Source organism: Phyllostomus discolor, chromosome 5, assembly GCF_004126475.2.
Source record: "Phyllostomus discolor isolate MPI-MPIP mPhyDis1 chromosome 5, mPhyDis1.pri.v3, whole genome shotgun sequence".
Classification (NCBI taxonomy): Eukaryota; Metazoa; Chordata; class Mammalia; order Chiroptera; family Phyllostomidae; genus Phyllostomus; species Phyllostomus discolor.
In genome coordinates this window covers 87,810,121-87,825,653 of record NC_040907.2, presented here as the reverse complement: position 1 = coordinate 87,825,653, position 15,533 = coordinate 87,810,121, and the positions used below count along the sequence as shown (strand labels likewise).

The 15,533-nt window shown below is 44.1% G+C and overlaps 1 protein-coding gene across 1 annotated transcript in view; it reads left to right on the top strand.

Annotated features, from left to right (window-relative positions):
- The window catches only part of F13A1 (coagulation factor XIII A chain), a 185,543-nt gene that overhangs the window by 147,102 nt on the left and 22,908 nt on the right, over positions 1-15,533 (top strand). Inside the window, exons 12-13 of the mRNA XM_028513923.2 lie at positions 3,988-4,275; positions 10,240-10,400. Coding sequence (XP_028369724.1) covers positions 3,988-4,275; positions 10,240-10,400 — 449 coding nt within the window. The remainder of the gene's footprint in view (positions 1-3,987; positions 4,276-10,239; positions 10,401-15,533) is intronic.

Below are 15,533 nucleotides of genomic sequence, written 5' to 3'. Positions count from 1 at the left end.
ATCCTTGGGTTTCACGTCTACTTCTTTTACATTCTTTCTATACACATCCAGATAAATACTGATCACTCCCAAGTTGCTCACTCCAGTTTAGACTTCACTTTTCAGCTCCACATTTACTTACATGTCCCCCAGAAACCTGAAACTGAACCTTCCCAAATGTCACCTTTCCCACCCCTCCCCATCCCCCCACACCCCAGATCTATTTCTCCTCCACTCCCTACCCCAGTGAAGAGAACCAGGATCCAACCAAATTTAGCAATTTGAGAATCAGTCAAGCAGCAAATATTCCAAGTGCCCCCTCTGAAATAGCTGAAATTCATCTGCTCCTCTTTTCCTCCATGGCCGCTCTCTGAGAATTAGCTGGTATCATATGTAGAAAGCCCTTGTCATAGTGGTCATACCTAGAAAGGTCCAATAAAAGTAAGTCTCTGTTACTGCTAGTACTTTTATTATTTCTACCATAACACTACTATTAGCTTAGGCTAGGATGTTTTTTCTCCTGGAAACCTGCCAAGGTTTCCCAGTTCTATCTTTTCACCTTATCCTCTTTCCCTCATTCTAAACCCGCATTGCTGCCAAAGTGACATATTTAAAATGTAAATCTGAGCCTGGTACTGGACTACTTAAAAGCTCTAACTCTCTTCAACCACCTCCAGGACATTGCAATCAGAGCTTGGCCAAGTCTCTGTTCTCTGCCTTTTTAGCCCCCTCAGGGCCCCTCCTAACTATATCCATGGGTATCAGAAGCTGCAACCAGGTGAGCTGTTGACACTTCCTCCAGCAAGCCAGCCTCCAGAACTTTGTTCTCACTGTGGAGGGAAATCCCCTCAAAGAAGCCTTCCTTGCCCCCAGGTGCTGTTGAGTCTCTCCCTGCTTCCAGCATCACACAGAAACATCTGCCCCAGCATTTGTGACAGAGGCCAGTAGGCTGATCCTTCTTCACTGGCCCCCTGGACCCCTAAAGGAACTGCTGTGCTTCTCATATGAGCACAGTGCCTGGGCATTATAGGTACTTGACTAACATGAAATGATCAAATAAGTGGTAACTCAGGTGGCATTTCATGGGTGAGCTTAATTAAACATTAAATGTCCTAAAATGGACTATTTAGTACCTATTAAAAAGATGAAAGTTTTGTATATGGATGAAAGCAAAGGGCTTCACCAAACCTCATTCCTTCAGAGTCTGTGCCAGACTGGGTCCTAGGTCCTGAGGACACAGAGCTTGCATTATAACAGGAAATAATGCCATATAGTGACAGGTACAGGCAAAAGGAAATAAAATCAGGTAATATGTTAGTGAGAGATAAGAGGACTGGGGTTGGGGACATATTACACAGGGTAATGGAAGGGAGGACACTCTGAGAAGGTGACATCTGAGCTAAGACCCAAACAATGAGAAGAGGCTTTGTCAAACAAAAGGGCACTCCCACTGCATCCCAGTTAACAGAAAGATGTACTGTGATCTTGCTCCTGGAGGCCTGAAATCTCAGAAAATGTAATCTGGTTTTTGATCATACTCTCATAGCACTAAATTCATGGCCTGAATTATGTGAAACATCAGGCACAAAGCCCAACTTCAGAGGGGAGGGGACTTCTGCCAAACTCTGGGAAACCCTGCGCTGTTGCCTCCTGTTTGAGCCTGTGCTTTCTGTAACATCCCCGCCTGCCTCTGCCTGGCACTTCCTGCTCACAGGGGCAGGCTAGACCCCAGAATGAAGCTACAGGTTCCCTCATCCATGACATGACAAGCTGTAAAGTCTCTCATAGCTCTACAAGCCTTCCCTGGCCCCCTCCCCTCATCCCATCCAGCTCAGCCTCTCTCCCCAAAGCAGGCACCTCTCTAGCCGTGTTTCTGCTGCTGCTATTCGCCCCCTGCATTTTGCCTAAATGCATATTTGGTATCCATCCAAAGCAATAGCCACTAATGCTCTCTTTCTCACAGAGCTATTTGCCAGAAGCATTCTGCTAAAATACCTCACTGCACTTTCCTTGTCATAGCCCCTCCTTCCCTTTACTACTGTCTTCCCCCTATCGATCTGTAAACATGTGCTCTAGTCAATCTTTGTCCTAGACAAATAGCTTTGGGTACATTCTGACAGTCTTTTTTAAATATTTTATTTATTTTTAGAGAGAGGGGAAGAGAGGGAGAAATAGAAGGAGTGAAACATTGATGTGAAAGAGAACATAGATCAGTTGCCTCTCATACACATCCAACTGGGGTCCAAACCCACAATCCAGGCATGTGCTCAAACCAGGAATCAAACCGGCAACTCTTTGCTCTGTGGGACTTTGCCCAACCAGCTGAGGACTATTCTGGCTGTCTTGACAATTAGATAAATTGTTAATACACATGCAAACACAAATATACATTTTCCATTGTTTGCAAAACCTGCTGGCATTTTCTCTGTCTTTGCAAAATACGAGTAGCTGTCAACTCTTATGCATGTACTACCTTAAATCCACCTAAGAACTCTATGATGTTGGCTCCCTTGTTTTACAAACCAAGAAATTGATGGTAATAATAGTACCTTCCTTGTAGAGTTGTTCTGAGGATTAAATGAGATAATATACAATATGTACTTACCACAACACCCATCACAGAGTTAGCTGTCAATGGTAGTTACTATCATCTGTACTGCATTTTATTATAAACTAAATAAAGTGACAATATCTTAAAATTAACACAATTATACAAGCCAGCATTTTTATACTGAAGTGTTTTTTTGTTTTTGCTAGCCATTCCCATGACTACTTTTTACAAGCCAAGAAATGTGCCTCTCTAGTTTCTACAATGCACTAAGATATACACAAAGGTACTAGATACTTTACCCAAAGGTAAAGAGACTACTGACTATTCCTCCATACCTCCTCAGTGCCTGTTCCCAAGGCCAAGCATTTTGTCCCGTACTCTGTAAGGAATGTTTACCCAGCTTAGAGTCAGGAGCAGCACACTCTGAGGCCTAACTTGTATCTGTACTTCTCACTTCCTCACTTGTAGAAAAGCTATTTATTTCTTCCTCCAGAATTCACCCCTACTCCTCCTCTCCCTACTTTCACCTCTACCACCACCACCTTCAAAACCCTACAAAAAATATATTCCTAAAAACAGCCCACGTATTTCAACAGTATCACCATGCCAATAGGCGTCCCTCAAAAAAAAAGTGTTCAGTGTCAGATGAGTTTGGGGAATCTTGATAAACAAGTCTCCCTGCTGTAGGGCTCAGTCTCAGAACCTTTCCTAGGCTATTGGACATTGTGAACATCCAGGAGGCACTAGAGAACCCAGTACTCCCCAAGGGAACTTGGCCTAGAACCCTTTTTCAGGGAAGACTTGTGAACAGTTTGCTAGATTGTGGTCTTCGGTGCAGTGCACTCTTTAGGAAACAGTGATCTCTACACTCTGTTGGAAGCAAATGGCAACAGAGGAAGGAGTAGAGGGCAGGATGAGAGCTGCCTAGGGCCAGCTCAGCAGGAGCCAGCAGGACAGGTCTAAATGGAAAGAGAAATGGGAAAACAGGTCTTGTTGGGGAGATCCAGGAATAGTAGGAAATTCATAATGGAGAACAAGGAATGGCCAGATGTGACTATTGCCAATGTCTTTGCTAAGAGATTCCCAAATTATAGCTACACAGCTAGGACTTGGGGAGGGAAGCAAATTGACACCGCGGTTTGAGGAGGGTTAGATTTTTGCAATTCTACCACTGAACACTGGAGAAACAACTGTTAGAGCAAGACCCTTAGCAACCCCTGCCAGATTGGCCCTGGGAATGCTGCCTAACTCCACAACCAGGGCAGGTCATGACTCTCTGGAAAGTTAATTTGGCAGAATTTGTAACATAGGAAAAATTTTGACACCTGCCTCAAAGGAAGGTATGTGGCCTATAGAGAAAATGCAACAGATAGAGCACACAGGGTGTCTATTACTGCAACTTTCTCTTTGATGGGTTAAATTTCTTTTTCCATTCATTATCTCTCCATCTTTCCTAGGTCAAAAGGAAGAGAGATTGGCCCTAGAAACTGCCCTGATGTACGGGGTTAAAAAGCCCGTCAACACAGAAGACATTGTGAAGTCGAGGTCTAATGTGGACATGGACTTTGAAGTGGAAAACGCCGTGCTGGGAAAAGACTTCAGGCTCACCATCACTTTCCAGAACAACAGCCCCAGCACTTACACCATCTCCGCCTATGTCTCAGGCAACATCATCTTCTACACTGGGGTTTCCAAGGAGGAATTCAAGAAGGAAACATTCGATGTGACTCTGGAGCCTTTGTCCTGTAAGCTAATCAGGGGGTCTGTTCTCTCTAGAACTTGTGATCTGCTTCTCTGTCTCGCTCAGTGCTGATACCCTCTATTAACTTTCTGTTGAAGTTCAGGTTCTGCCCCAGAACTCAGGAGTGGGAACCACATGGGAGAACCAAGCTCTTTTAGAGAGCCCTTACCTTTCATCTTTGTGTCTCATGTATAGAAATGAACACTGAAATTTTCAAAGTCTAGAGCCAGCCCTATGAGTCATGAATATTAAATATAACTTAACTTCTTGTTACTCAAAGTGTGGGTTGAGGACCTGAAGCATCAGCATCCCTAGGAAGCTGGTTAGAAATGCAGACTCTCAGGCCTCACCCAGACCTGTCAAATCAGGATCTGCATTTGAACGAGATACCAAGGGCTTGAGTACACAGGAAAGTAGGTAAAGAACAAACTCCAGAAAGCAGGTCTCCTGGTGCTGCCTCTCTCCCCAAGTCAGGTTTTGTAGGGCTTCCCCAGCAGGAATGATGGGTGTTGCTTTACAATTCAGAAGGCAGGGAGATCTAAGCTCTGCATAAAGGCCATTTCTGAAAATTGATCTGTCTGATACATAAGGACAGGAGAGAGCCCACCCTTGGGAGAGGAGGTGGGAGGCTCAGGATGTGTTGTCCAGGAGCCTCTGCTGGGGCTTTGTTCTCATCTGTCGTCTCTCATGGGACTCTTTATCATCCTTGAATCCCTTCCCAGCCTCCCTGTATACATGGCCCTCCAAAGTATCTTCACTATAAAAATTGAGAATGTTTTGGGCAGGATTGGGGATTGACACAATGCAACTTGCACTGTGGATTGCAATTTCAATCAATCTCATTTCCTGGGGTCCTAGTATTTAGTGGCACAACAGATAGGCACACAACTGGCAAAATGAGTCAAGCGGAAGAAACTGGTCTCTAGGCAGAGCATGTCGAGTCAGACAGAGAAGGCAGCAAAGGATCCGAACACTTCAGGATACCAGGTTGTTGTTGACCTGATGTGTGACACTGAAAAGGAAAAGAAAAAAGGAAAGGTATATAATAAGTTTTACAAAGCAGAGGACCATATCATGACTCCATAGTGTTCAAGCTTTCTGGATTTGATGTCTGTTCCAAGCCATAGTAAATTCAGAAAGATATTCCCAGAAAAAAAATGGGAAACTATTCCTAAAAATCCTAATTCTAAGAAACCTATCCAAACTTGAAGGAGCAATGCACCCTAGCTTCCATAATGTGGTTCTAACAATAAGGAAATCAATCACCATGTTATTTTCTTTAGAAACTGTAAGACCCAGCACTTTTCCTATCTCTAGGGACTGGAAAAGGAATTCTTAGAGAAAAAGGGCAGTTGGTAAAGGACTCAACAGTCATTGCAAAGGAGCAGAACAGTCATTGCAGTTGTTTAGCACAGGAAGCCACAGTGAATTTTAGAGCCTGAGTCTGGAATTAGCCAAGTCTGCATTTGAGATGTCACTGTGTCACCTACTAGTTATGTGTCCTTAGGCAGGATACTTTAGTAATGTGAGTTCACTCTCCTCTTCTGTACGTGGAAGCAATACCACCCACATCACAGTGTTGTTGATTCATTCCTCAAACATTTATTTTGTGGTCACAAGTCCAGTTCTGCTTTGTGCTGGAGGCATATCAATGAGCAAGGCAGAAGTGCTTACTACCCTCGTGGAATTTATGGTCTCCTATGGTGGGGATGGGGCTCAACAATAAATAATCAGACAAGTGAATATGTGGTGTAGTTGGGCTGTACTAGGGAAAAAAAAAGCAGGGTAATGGAGATAGGAAGTGGTGGTGGAGATGGGGTGAAAGAAGGGTAGGGGCCATTTAAGAGAACCTGAAAGAAGGGTAGGGGCAAACTATCCAATCAGGAGAAACAGTAAGTGCAAAGGCCCTGAGGCCACAGCATGTCTGATGTGTTCAATGAGCAACAAGGAGATCAGAGTCAGGAGCAAAAATGGCAAGTGGAGAGTGATGGGTGCAGACCATGAGAAGAGCTGTAGGCCCTTATGGACTTTGGCATTGCTCCCAGGTGACCTGAAGAACCATTAGGGGGTTCAGAGCACAAGTATGGCATGACTTAGATTTTGAAAAATCACTCTGGGAGGTAGGGCTACAGCTTAAGACTAGTTAGGATGCTACTGCAACAGTTTATTGAGAGATGGTGGGGTTGCAAGAGAGGTGGTGAGAACTGGTCAGATGTTCTGAAGGTAGAACCCACTGGAGTGGTTGACTGTTGGTTGTGTGGTGTGACAGGAAAGTGCGGAGAAAATTAAATGAGATGAATGTATGTGAAATGCTTCACACATGGTAGGCTCTCGGTAAATGTTAATTTCCAACATATTTACATTTTGGGAAACTGAGACTGAAGATGTATTCAAGGTCGCACACAGTAAGTAGAGGCAAAACAGATAATAGAAGGCAGATCCCATTCAGGCAATGACAGTAAGCCAACTTGCTGTAACCTTGGGCCATAAGTGGGCCAGTTTCCATACTCATGCACTTATTGCCTGGAGTCCAGCTGCCCCTCCCTCCACTGAACAAGGAACTATATGCCACCTTTTTTCCACTTCACGAAAGCCCCATCTCTGAATCTCCTTCTCCTTCTCTCCCTAATCAAATAAATGAGTGACCTCATGTGAGTTAATGGGCTAAAATGATATATTAGTCCTCTCAGTCACTGACCTGGGGACAGCTGACCAAACCTCAGTATTAACACTGGTCCCACCCACTCAGCCCACCCCAAGGCTTGTCCTGAAAAACTTGAAGGGAGTTGGAAATTATTTCTTGCTTTACCCTACAGGTAGGTGGCATTAACAGCATGCAACAAACTGCATACTGCAATCTAAAATAAATTGCACACTATTGCAAATGCCACATAATTCTAGATTTTAATTTAGCAGGTCAGAGTACTTTCTTAGGAGGCTGTCTTGCAAAGAAAGTTTTCCAAGTAGAATGGGAGGCATACTTTCCAGATTGATGATTAAAGAAAAATGTGTGGGCTGGAATCAGCTTGGAAAACTTGAATAACTTAAACCTTCCAGTACCTTCAAAGGTGCTATCATTTCCACATGGCTATATTTAGTTTTCTTTGCTTTTTGGAAAAGAGATGAGGCAGCTCCAGTCTGTGTCTCCCTTGGCTTTCCCCAGACACCGTAAGTGATATTGGCAGTATCCCAGCTCCACTACTCATAGGATGAAAATCTATTCTTCTTTCTCTTGCCACGTTTAATAAACTTTATCTAGAACAATTTCTTGTGTGGCGGCAAAATACAGCAATTACATAACACACTATTTCGGGCATGCTGTCCTCTTGGGCTGGAAGAACAGCCCAGTTTCCCTGGTGCTATGAGAGAATGCTCTGCCTTGGAGGTAAAGGGGTCCTGATGCCAACACTATAAACAGTGAAAACCTCTGTAAAGATTGATGGAAAGAAGTCAGGCATATCTCACAAACCTTAAGGAACTCAGTGTTCAAACACAATCCTCTAGAAATGACCAGGGGAGGCCCCTATTTTATTATTGCAGGGGGTATCTAGAGGCAAAATGTACATTCTTCAAGGCCTGTTATTTTGCCACCTCATTTATCCACATGGGGAAGTGAAAAGCAAGCCCCACGTGCTCATCTGAGATTGTATCAAACTGAAGGACTAAGTCTTATTCATCTGGACAATTAATTGATGGGGAGCCATGGAAGATGCAGGGTCCAGACATAGGTCCCCCAAAAGTGGTATAACTGGGCCATTCAAAAACACAGAATTCAAGGGGTATGATCAAGGCCAGTTCATAGATTCAAATGGCTGGCTCTGGCTGGAATAGGACTGCCCCAGAAATCAATCCAATTTGTTTAGTACCTGCCTGGGAGAGACCAATACCTTCTAATAACTCTGCACAGCCTAGGACAGGGTTTCTCAGCAGAGGCACTACCTGCACTCCAGGCTGCAGGTGATTCTTGTGGAGGCTGTCCTGTGTATTGTAGGAGTTTAGCAGCATCCTTGGCCTCTACTGACTAGAAGCCAGTAGCAACCCTCAGTTCTGACAACCAAAAATGTCTCCACATTGTCAAACATCCCCTGGGGGTGGGGGAGGGGAATTGATGCCAGTTGACAACCACTGGTCTAGTATGACCAGCCTTTCCAGGGATTGCCTGGAATTGAGTTGGCTCTGGGGTACAGAACTTCCCTTTTTAAAACTGGCTGTCCCTAACTCTGCTCAAACTCTGCCACTTCTGCTGCTAAAACCTGCTGTCTCTGGGAGCTTTTCAAACCTGCATACTCATCATCTGGGCATCTTAATCAAGAGCAGAGCCTGATCCAGTAGGTGGGGTAGGGCTGGAAAACCTTCATCTCTAACTAGCCACCCCTCCCCCCGCCCCAGTGATGGTGGTCTGCTGGGGTGGACACCACACCTGGAGTAGTGGGGACCTGGGTTAGAAAGGATGTCCTTTCTGCTTGCACCATGGCTTTTTCAGAGCTGATTCTATGGGGAACCTGTGGTGGTGGGAGCACTGCTTCTCCACCCCTGCTTACATACTACAGTCTGCATCAGCACTCAAAATGATACCCAGCCTCAACCCACAAGATTCCAATTTAATTGGTCTGGGGTGGGATCCAGCAGGATGATTCAGATGTGGAGCCAAGATTGAGAACTCTTCAGTCAGAGGGCTGGAGGTGGTCACAGCACCTGCTCATTCATAGGAGCTTTGAATCAGGGGCTGATTCACCCTCACCTGTGAACCAGCCAGTCAGGATGATGCCCTGGAGCTGCCTCCACACAGCATCCTTCCTGGTTATGGGGGCCGCTGCTCTTTATGGAAGGCTGTAAGGAACTATGCTCCGCACTTGAAACTATTGATCATGGGAGTTACTTCCTTCAATAACTTTTGCAAAAAGGAGGAACCTTTGGTAAAAGGCAGACATTGGTCAGGGAAGCAGTGGTGGAGACATTCAGCTCCCTGAACATTTGTAGAGCCTATGCTCTGTGCATGGGAGTGGGGGGTGTGACAATGGGCTGCTGGTTGACAATGTCACACTAACACATGGCTGTGGCTCTGACCATGTAGGTAGCAGCAGGTGCTGCACTGTGGCTTGGGTTTGGCCTGCAGAAGGACTGCCCTTTGCTCTCTAGAATCCTGGGCTGTGGGACAGGGAACTGATAGAGAAAGTTGGTGATGCAGCCAAACTGAACCTCACTGCTATGGCCAGAGCCACAAGATGGAATCCCTGTCCTCAGCCTGATGGTGAACCGAGGGAGCCAGGACCACTGTTCAACCTCCAGTGTCATCCCAAAAGCTAAACTCAGTGACTTGAGGAAACAGCCTTTTGGCACAGATGTCTTTTAAGTGGCAAGTAGGAGAGGGAGTGGGAAGAAGTTGAATGCCTATGGTGAAAACCGGTTTCAACAGCTTCTTTCTCTTAAATAGAAAAACAATGTCTGACTGGTTCAGAAGAAGTTGAAAAGAAAATGTGGAGTACTACATGGGAATAAAAGGTTTAGGTAATTTATAGTCTTGCTCCAGTGTGGCCCATGGTCTGCATGAGATGTTTCTTATTTCGTGAGGGGTTGGCATGTGGAATGGTGTCCTTGAACTCCACTGCTTCACATCGGCTACCTTGAGATTGTTCCTGCCCAAATCAAAGCAGCTGCAGTTAAAACCCCTTGGTCCTTGATTTTAAACATGGCATTATATTTTACAACAGCAAAAGCACTGTTTGGAAAATTTGACACATTTTCTCTAATAAGACTGTACTGAATATTAAATTTCCAACACATTCTTTAGCCAGAAACAGGAGAGCTTATCCCTGATTGACTCCTTGTTTCATCTGCCCCTCCCTCACCTTTGCTGTGTTTCTGATGGGTGCTGTGCTAATGTTGGAAAGATGAAGGCACTTGGAAAAAAGTAAAGCAGATCTTATCTCAAGTCTTGACACCTGGCATGTTTGTTTCCTTCTGCCAGTCAAGAAGAAGGAGGTGCTGGTCAGAGCAGGCGAGTACATGGGCCAGCTGCTGGAGCAAGCGACCCTGCACTTCTTTGTCACAGCTCGTGTCAATGATACTGGAGATATTCTGGCCAAGCAGAAGTCCACTGTGCTGACGATCCCCAAGATCATCATCAAGGTCAGTTTTAGCATCTCAGATAAGAGAGAATGACAAGGTTATTGATTATTTATTCAGGCTTACTGTGTTTTCTTGTGTGCGTGTGTGTCCTGCTCCCAAAAAATAAAAATGGAGCTAGGACCTTCCTGTTCTTTGAAAGAAGTAAACCACCCTATATATAGACACACATATAACACTTTTCTCTCCTCTCCAGATTTAAATATACGAATCTGGCTGCAGATATAAATATAGCCTGTAGGTATAAAAACACATGTAGAGGAAGATAAAGATGTGTAATGGATACATAAACTTAGAACTCTCACTGCTTCCAGCACAAAGTGGGTCAGGCATGACACGAAATGGAAACTGCTTGGATCATCTTCCACCTGCGTTTTGGACGGTACTATTATTCACTGAGATATAATTGTATATGGTAGAATACACAAAGTGAAATGTCAGCTTGATGACAATGACTTCTTACATACATACACGCCTTGCAACCACCAGCGAGATAAAGATGCAGAGGATTTTCAACACTCTGGAAAGTTCCCTCATGCCTTTTCTGGTAAATAACCTCCACCCCTATTTGCCAAGATAACCACTTTTCTGACTTTTGTCACAATGGGTTTTTCGGTTTGTTTTCTTGTTTTGTTTTGTCTGTTTGTTTTTTGGCCCACATGGCTAGCAGTTTTAACATTGTCTCCCCATTTACCACCAGAAATCTCTGCCCAAATGGCTCAAAGGGACTTGGCAAAGGAGGGCTGAATATGGTAGCCCATTAACTCCTGCATCTCAGGAGCACTGGTGACATTGTGGCCACATCCCTGACACACCTTTCTGCCCTGTGAGCAGAAATCAGGCCTCTAGCCAGTCCTTGGGGTGTGGCATCTCCTGTCAGCCTTATCTAGGGCTTAGAGACCTTCCCAAGTCACTGGAGAACATTTTTCTTGAAGTGATTAAGAATGGTTAGTACAGATCCTAAGCTGCATTCCTCTAAAACAATAGCCAAATCAAAGTTTTAAAAAAATTCTTGTATTTTAAATGCCCTAGAGCTGGGGGTATGGGGTAGCAAGGGGAAAGAGAGGGAGTTAGGCCTTGTGTCTTATGACACAGGAAATGATTTTCTGTGAATCATTTGTAAAACTAATAATTGTTGAGTAGCATTCAAAATGGCAGCTTTTGTTGTACCTCATGCCACATGGGTGGCACTTGAGGACTATCATACAATGTGTCACCCTAGGACAAGGTTCATCCAAGTGCAGACATGTAGTGCCCACCAAGGACAAGAACCCCAGGCCCTTCATTTCTAGAAAGGCTGAAGTCATCATCTCTATTTGGTTATTTTACTTCCATTGTCCTGAAAAGGCCCAGTTGAGCATCACATGCACAAGAGGCCTGAGGAGACAAAATGGAAACATGCAAAATGGAAAAGTAGTGTTGGCATTCCTCCAGCGGTGCCATTAGTCTGTGGAAACATGAATTCAATAGCATGAGCCACTGGGTACTATAAGCAGGGTGGTCCTGCCTGCTACTCCCAAATGGGCAGGCTGCCCTCCTGGCCTGCTGGCCCTGGGACACATGGGTGGTGACCTGCAGGCCTCTCTGTTATCCCCTCTCACTGTCCTTCTTGGACTCATCCTAGGAAACTTTCCGAGCAGAGCCAAAGCCTGCGTATTCTCCTCACCTACGCAGGAACAGCCTGTCCCTGTGAACGACTCAGGAGAGAGCCCCCCAAGCTGTGCAGTGCTCACACCATGGCACAGAATGAAACTGAATTGCACTGCCGATAGTAAACTGGATGTATAAAAAGAACTAGTACCTTTCATCCTTTAGACATTATTAATTTGAAGGATTGTTTGTTAGTTATCTGTTTGGTTTATTTAAATTGCAATTTAATTCTCCAGGGGCAGCATCAACAAAATACTTTCTCCAACAAGTTGGGTGATATGGGTAGGGAGGGTGCACTTTTTAAAAAGTTATGTTTCTGTTTTGTTTTTAATTAGCATTAATGTATCAGGGATGCTTTTCCTGGAAGAAACCTATTTAGAGGTAGAACTGTTTGATGATGACTCAGGCATGGGGGGAATGGAAATTCTGACTTCTGTCTGGTGCCCAGATTGTTCAGGAAAGGAGGCAGGAGGCAGCCTCACATATACTGCCCCTTAACCGCTAACCCCATTAACCATATTAACCTCAAGAACAAACTAAATCCAAGCAGGGGAAGAGGTGTTCATGGGTAAAGCACCTCACACCCTGATTCCAGAAACTCTGGCTAATGGAGCAGGGACCTGATTAGCCTACTGGAAAAATAAAATACAGTTCATGGCATCCAGGTGGCACTCTTCATCCTGAGAGTGACTGAGGAGGGAAAGAGGACACCTAGGAAAGAAGGGGGGGGGGGGGGGGAGGGGAGAAGAGGGGGAGGAAGAGAGGGAAAGGGAAGAGAGGAAAGAGGAGAGAATAGCAGAGGGGAAGGGAGAAAGGAAAGGGGGCAGGGGAGAAGAGAAAGAAAATGTTGCATTGAAATGTTATACAAGAGACCTTATAAAGAAGAGTCGAATAAATTGAATAAAACAGGAGTTGGGGAAGGAGCTAAATGCAGTGAAAGCACAAAAAAAGCACAATGGCTCAGAGGTCCAGAATTGCCTAAGATACCTCCCCAAATTCTAGGAAAATACTAGAAATCTTTGTCAATTTCTTTGAGCCTAGCATGGGTCCACAGCCAGCAGAACCTTTCAAGGTCTCTACAACGAATGTGCGACTCACAGGGGAGATGACATGAAAATCAAAAGGTGAAGGGGAGCCTTCTGCCTGTCCCTAACTCTTAGGCAGGAGGAGGGGATGGAGCAGCACATGGTGATGACAATGATAGCAGCTATGAGTCAGTGTGCTTTATGTTATACTTCTCTTGTCTTATTTTATTTAATACTCAATGCCATCTTACAAGGTGGATAATACTATAATCCACATTTTACAGATAAGAAAACTGAGACAGGGTTGTCCTGTGTAGCATAGTGTTCAAAACATGGGCTTTGGGACCAAATTATGTGAGTTCAAAGCCTGTTTTCTCAACATAAGAACTGTGACCCTAGACACATCACTTGATCTCTCTCAGCATCTTGTCATCACCCGTGAAAAAAGAGAGAACAGCAATATTACTTCACAGGGTTATTGTGAGTATTCAATAAGTTAAGGGACACCTAATGCCCAACTCAAGTAAGTGCCAAGTAAGTGTTGGTTGTTGTTACTACTGTCATTATTACTATTCGTAAGCAACTCATCTGTGATCATGTGCCTAATAAAAGAACAAGTGAAGCTTCTAACCCAGGTCCTTCTGACTCAAAAGTCTGTACAGATAACCCCTAAGCTACATTGCTCTTACACAGGAACTTTCACAGAAAGTGGAAGATGGTGACTGCCTTTACAAAAGCTTCTGCAGTTTTCAAAGGAGAAAAATCACATGAGTTAGGTTGAAGTAGGGTATCAAAAATTAAGGCTGTAGATGATCCTCAATGAATGGACAGCATTTCAAGCAGTAGAGATGGATGGAGAGATCACTCCAGATCCTAGGCAATAATGTTATCAATGACAAGGAGAGAGGTAGATGGCAGGAATGGGGAGCAACTAGAAGCCTGCTTTGGTCATAGTCAAGGCTGGAAGCAGGAGATTAATGGTGATAAACCTAGAAAGGCAGCTTGGGGCCATTATAGGCCCCAAATTTTTAGATGAGAGCTTTATAATTCAGTCTATGAACAGAGGCTTCAGTGAAGATTCTAGAGCATAAATATGACATTATTGTCAACTCTGCCCTCCCAAGAGTCAGAACTTCTTTTCTTTCTCCCTTCTCCTCAAAGACTTTGTCCAAATCATTGTCTTATCCCGAGAGTCCTGAGCTTAGCCTTGGGACCAGAGTTACCAGACAGCAAGTTTGCAGCTGTTCTTAACTAGCCCCCTTTTTAGAGGAAATAGAGTCCACCTGGAACAATATTGAGCCCACCTGTCTGAATCCACAGGTGGAATTCAGACACCTGTCAACCAAAGCAGTAGTCCAGTGGACATGTACTTACATCCTTGTTAACTCAGTCTTGTATTGCATTCTTTCCCATGATGATAAGTTAACTATTCCCACCACCCACCATGCATGAGTCATAGTGTATGATCTTCATATGGAAAATGGCAGGGAGAGACATTCATTAAATTTTAATGAGCACACATTTCTTTTTCCGTGCTATCAAAATATTTTGATGAGAAAAGTATATTTTATTAAAATCAGACATAGAATTTTTCTCTGCCTTCACATGTGTTGATAGTTGTAAGATGCTTTAAGTCAGAAAAAGACTCTTCAGCATTTTAATTTTTAATGAACAGCTATTTTTTGGAAAGGATAGAGGCACTTGTGGGAATTTAGCTGGTCTCCAAGCTATAGACTGGTTTGTCTGGAATCTGTGGTGTGTGATATGGGAATAGCATTCTGGGGGCTTTCTCCCACTTTCAGTTAGCAGTGACATTTCACATGTTTTATGATTGGATCCAAGTCCTCTAGATCAAGATCACCAGCAGGGACACCTGCAGCCCCTTTCATAGAGACACAGAATAGCATGGTGGCTTGGAGACCGCTGCAGTCAGACCAGAGGCTGCTTCAGGCCTATTAGTTAACCATCTCAGAAGTAAAGTGGGTCCAATAATAGTACTGACTTCATTGGGTTTCTGGGAGGGATCACTGAAATATTTCACATACAGAGCTTAGCATAGTACAATACCTTGATCATAGTAAGTACTCAATGAAAACCAATGTTTTTTAGCTTCCATAACATATCTACCCTCCACTTTATTTTTTTCTCCTCCTTCCTTCTCCTCTGCTCCTTGTCTTCTCTCTCTCATAAACACATATCCTGTTTCTCTGAACTTCAGTATCCCCTTTTGCAAAATGCTCAACCCACTGATAAATATTACTACTATTCATTACAATCACATATAAAATACAAAGTTTTTGTAAGTTAACATCTATAATGTTTGTGAGAAGGCTTAGCCCATGCCAGGACATGATAGTTGCTGATAAAAGTTTCCTCCCTCCCTACTTAGTTCCATCTTTCCCACAGTCACAGCCTGAGAAATGTTTAGAGCAACATGTGGCCCTTTGGCCTAAAGTGAAGG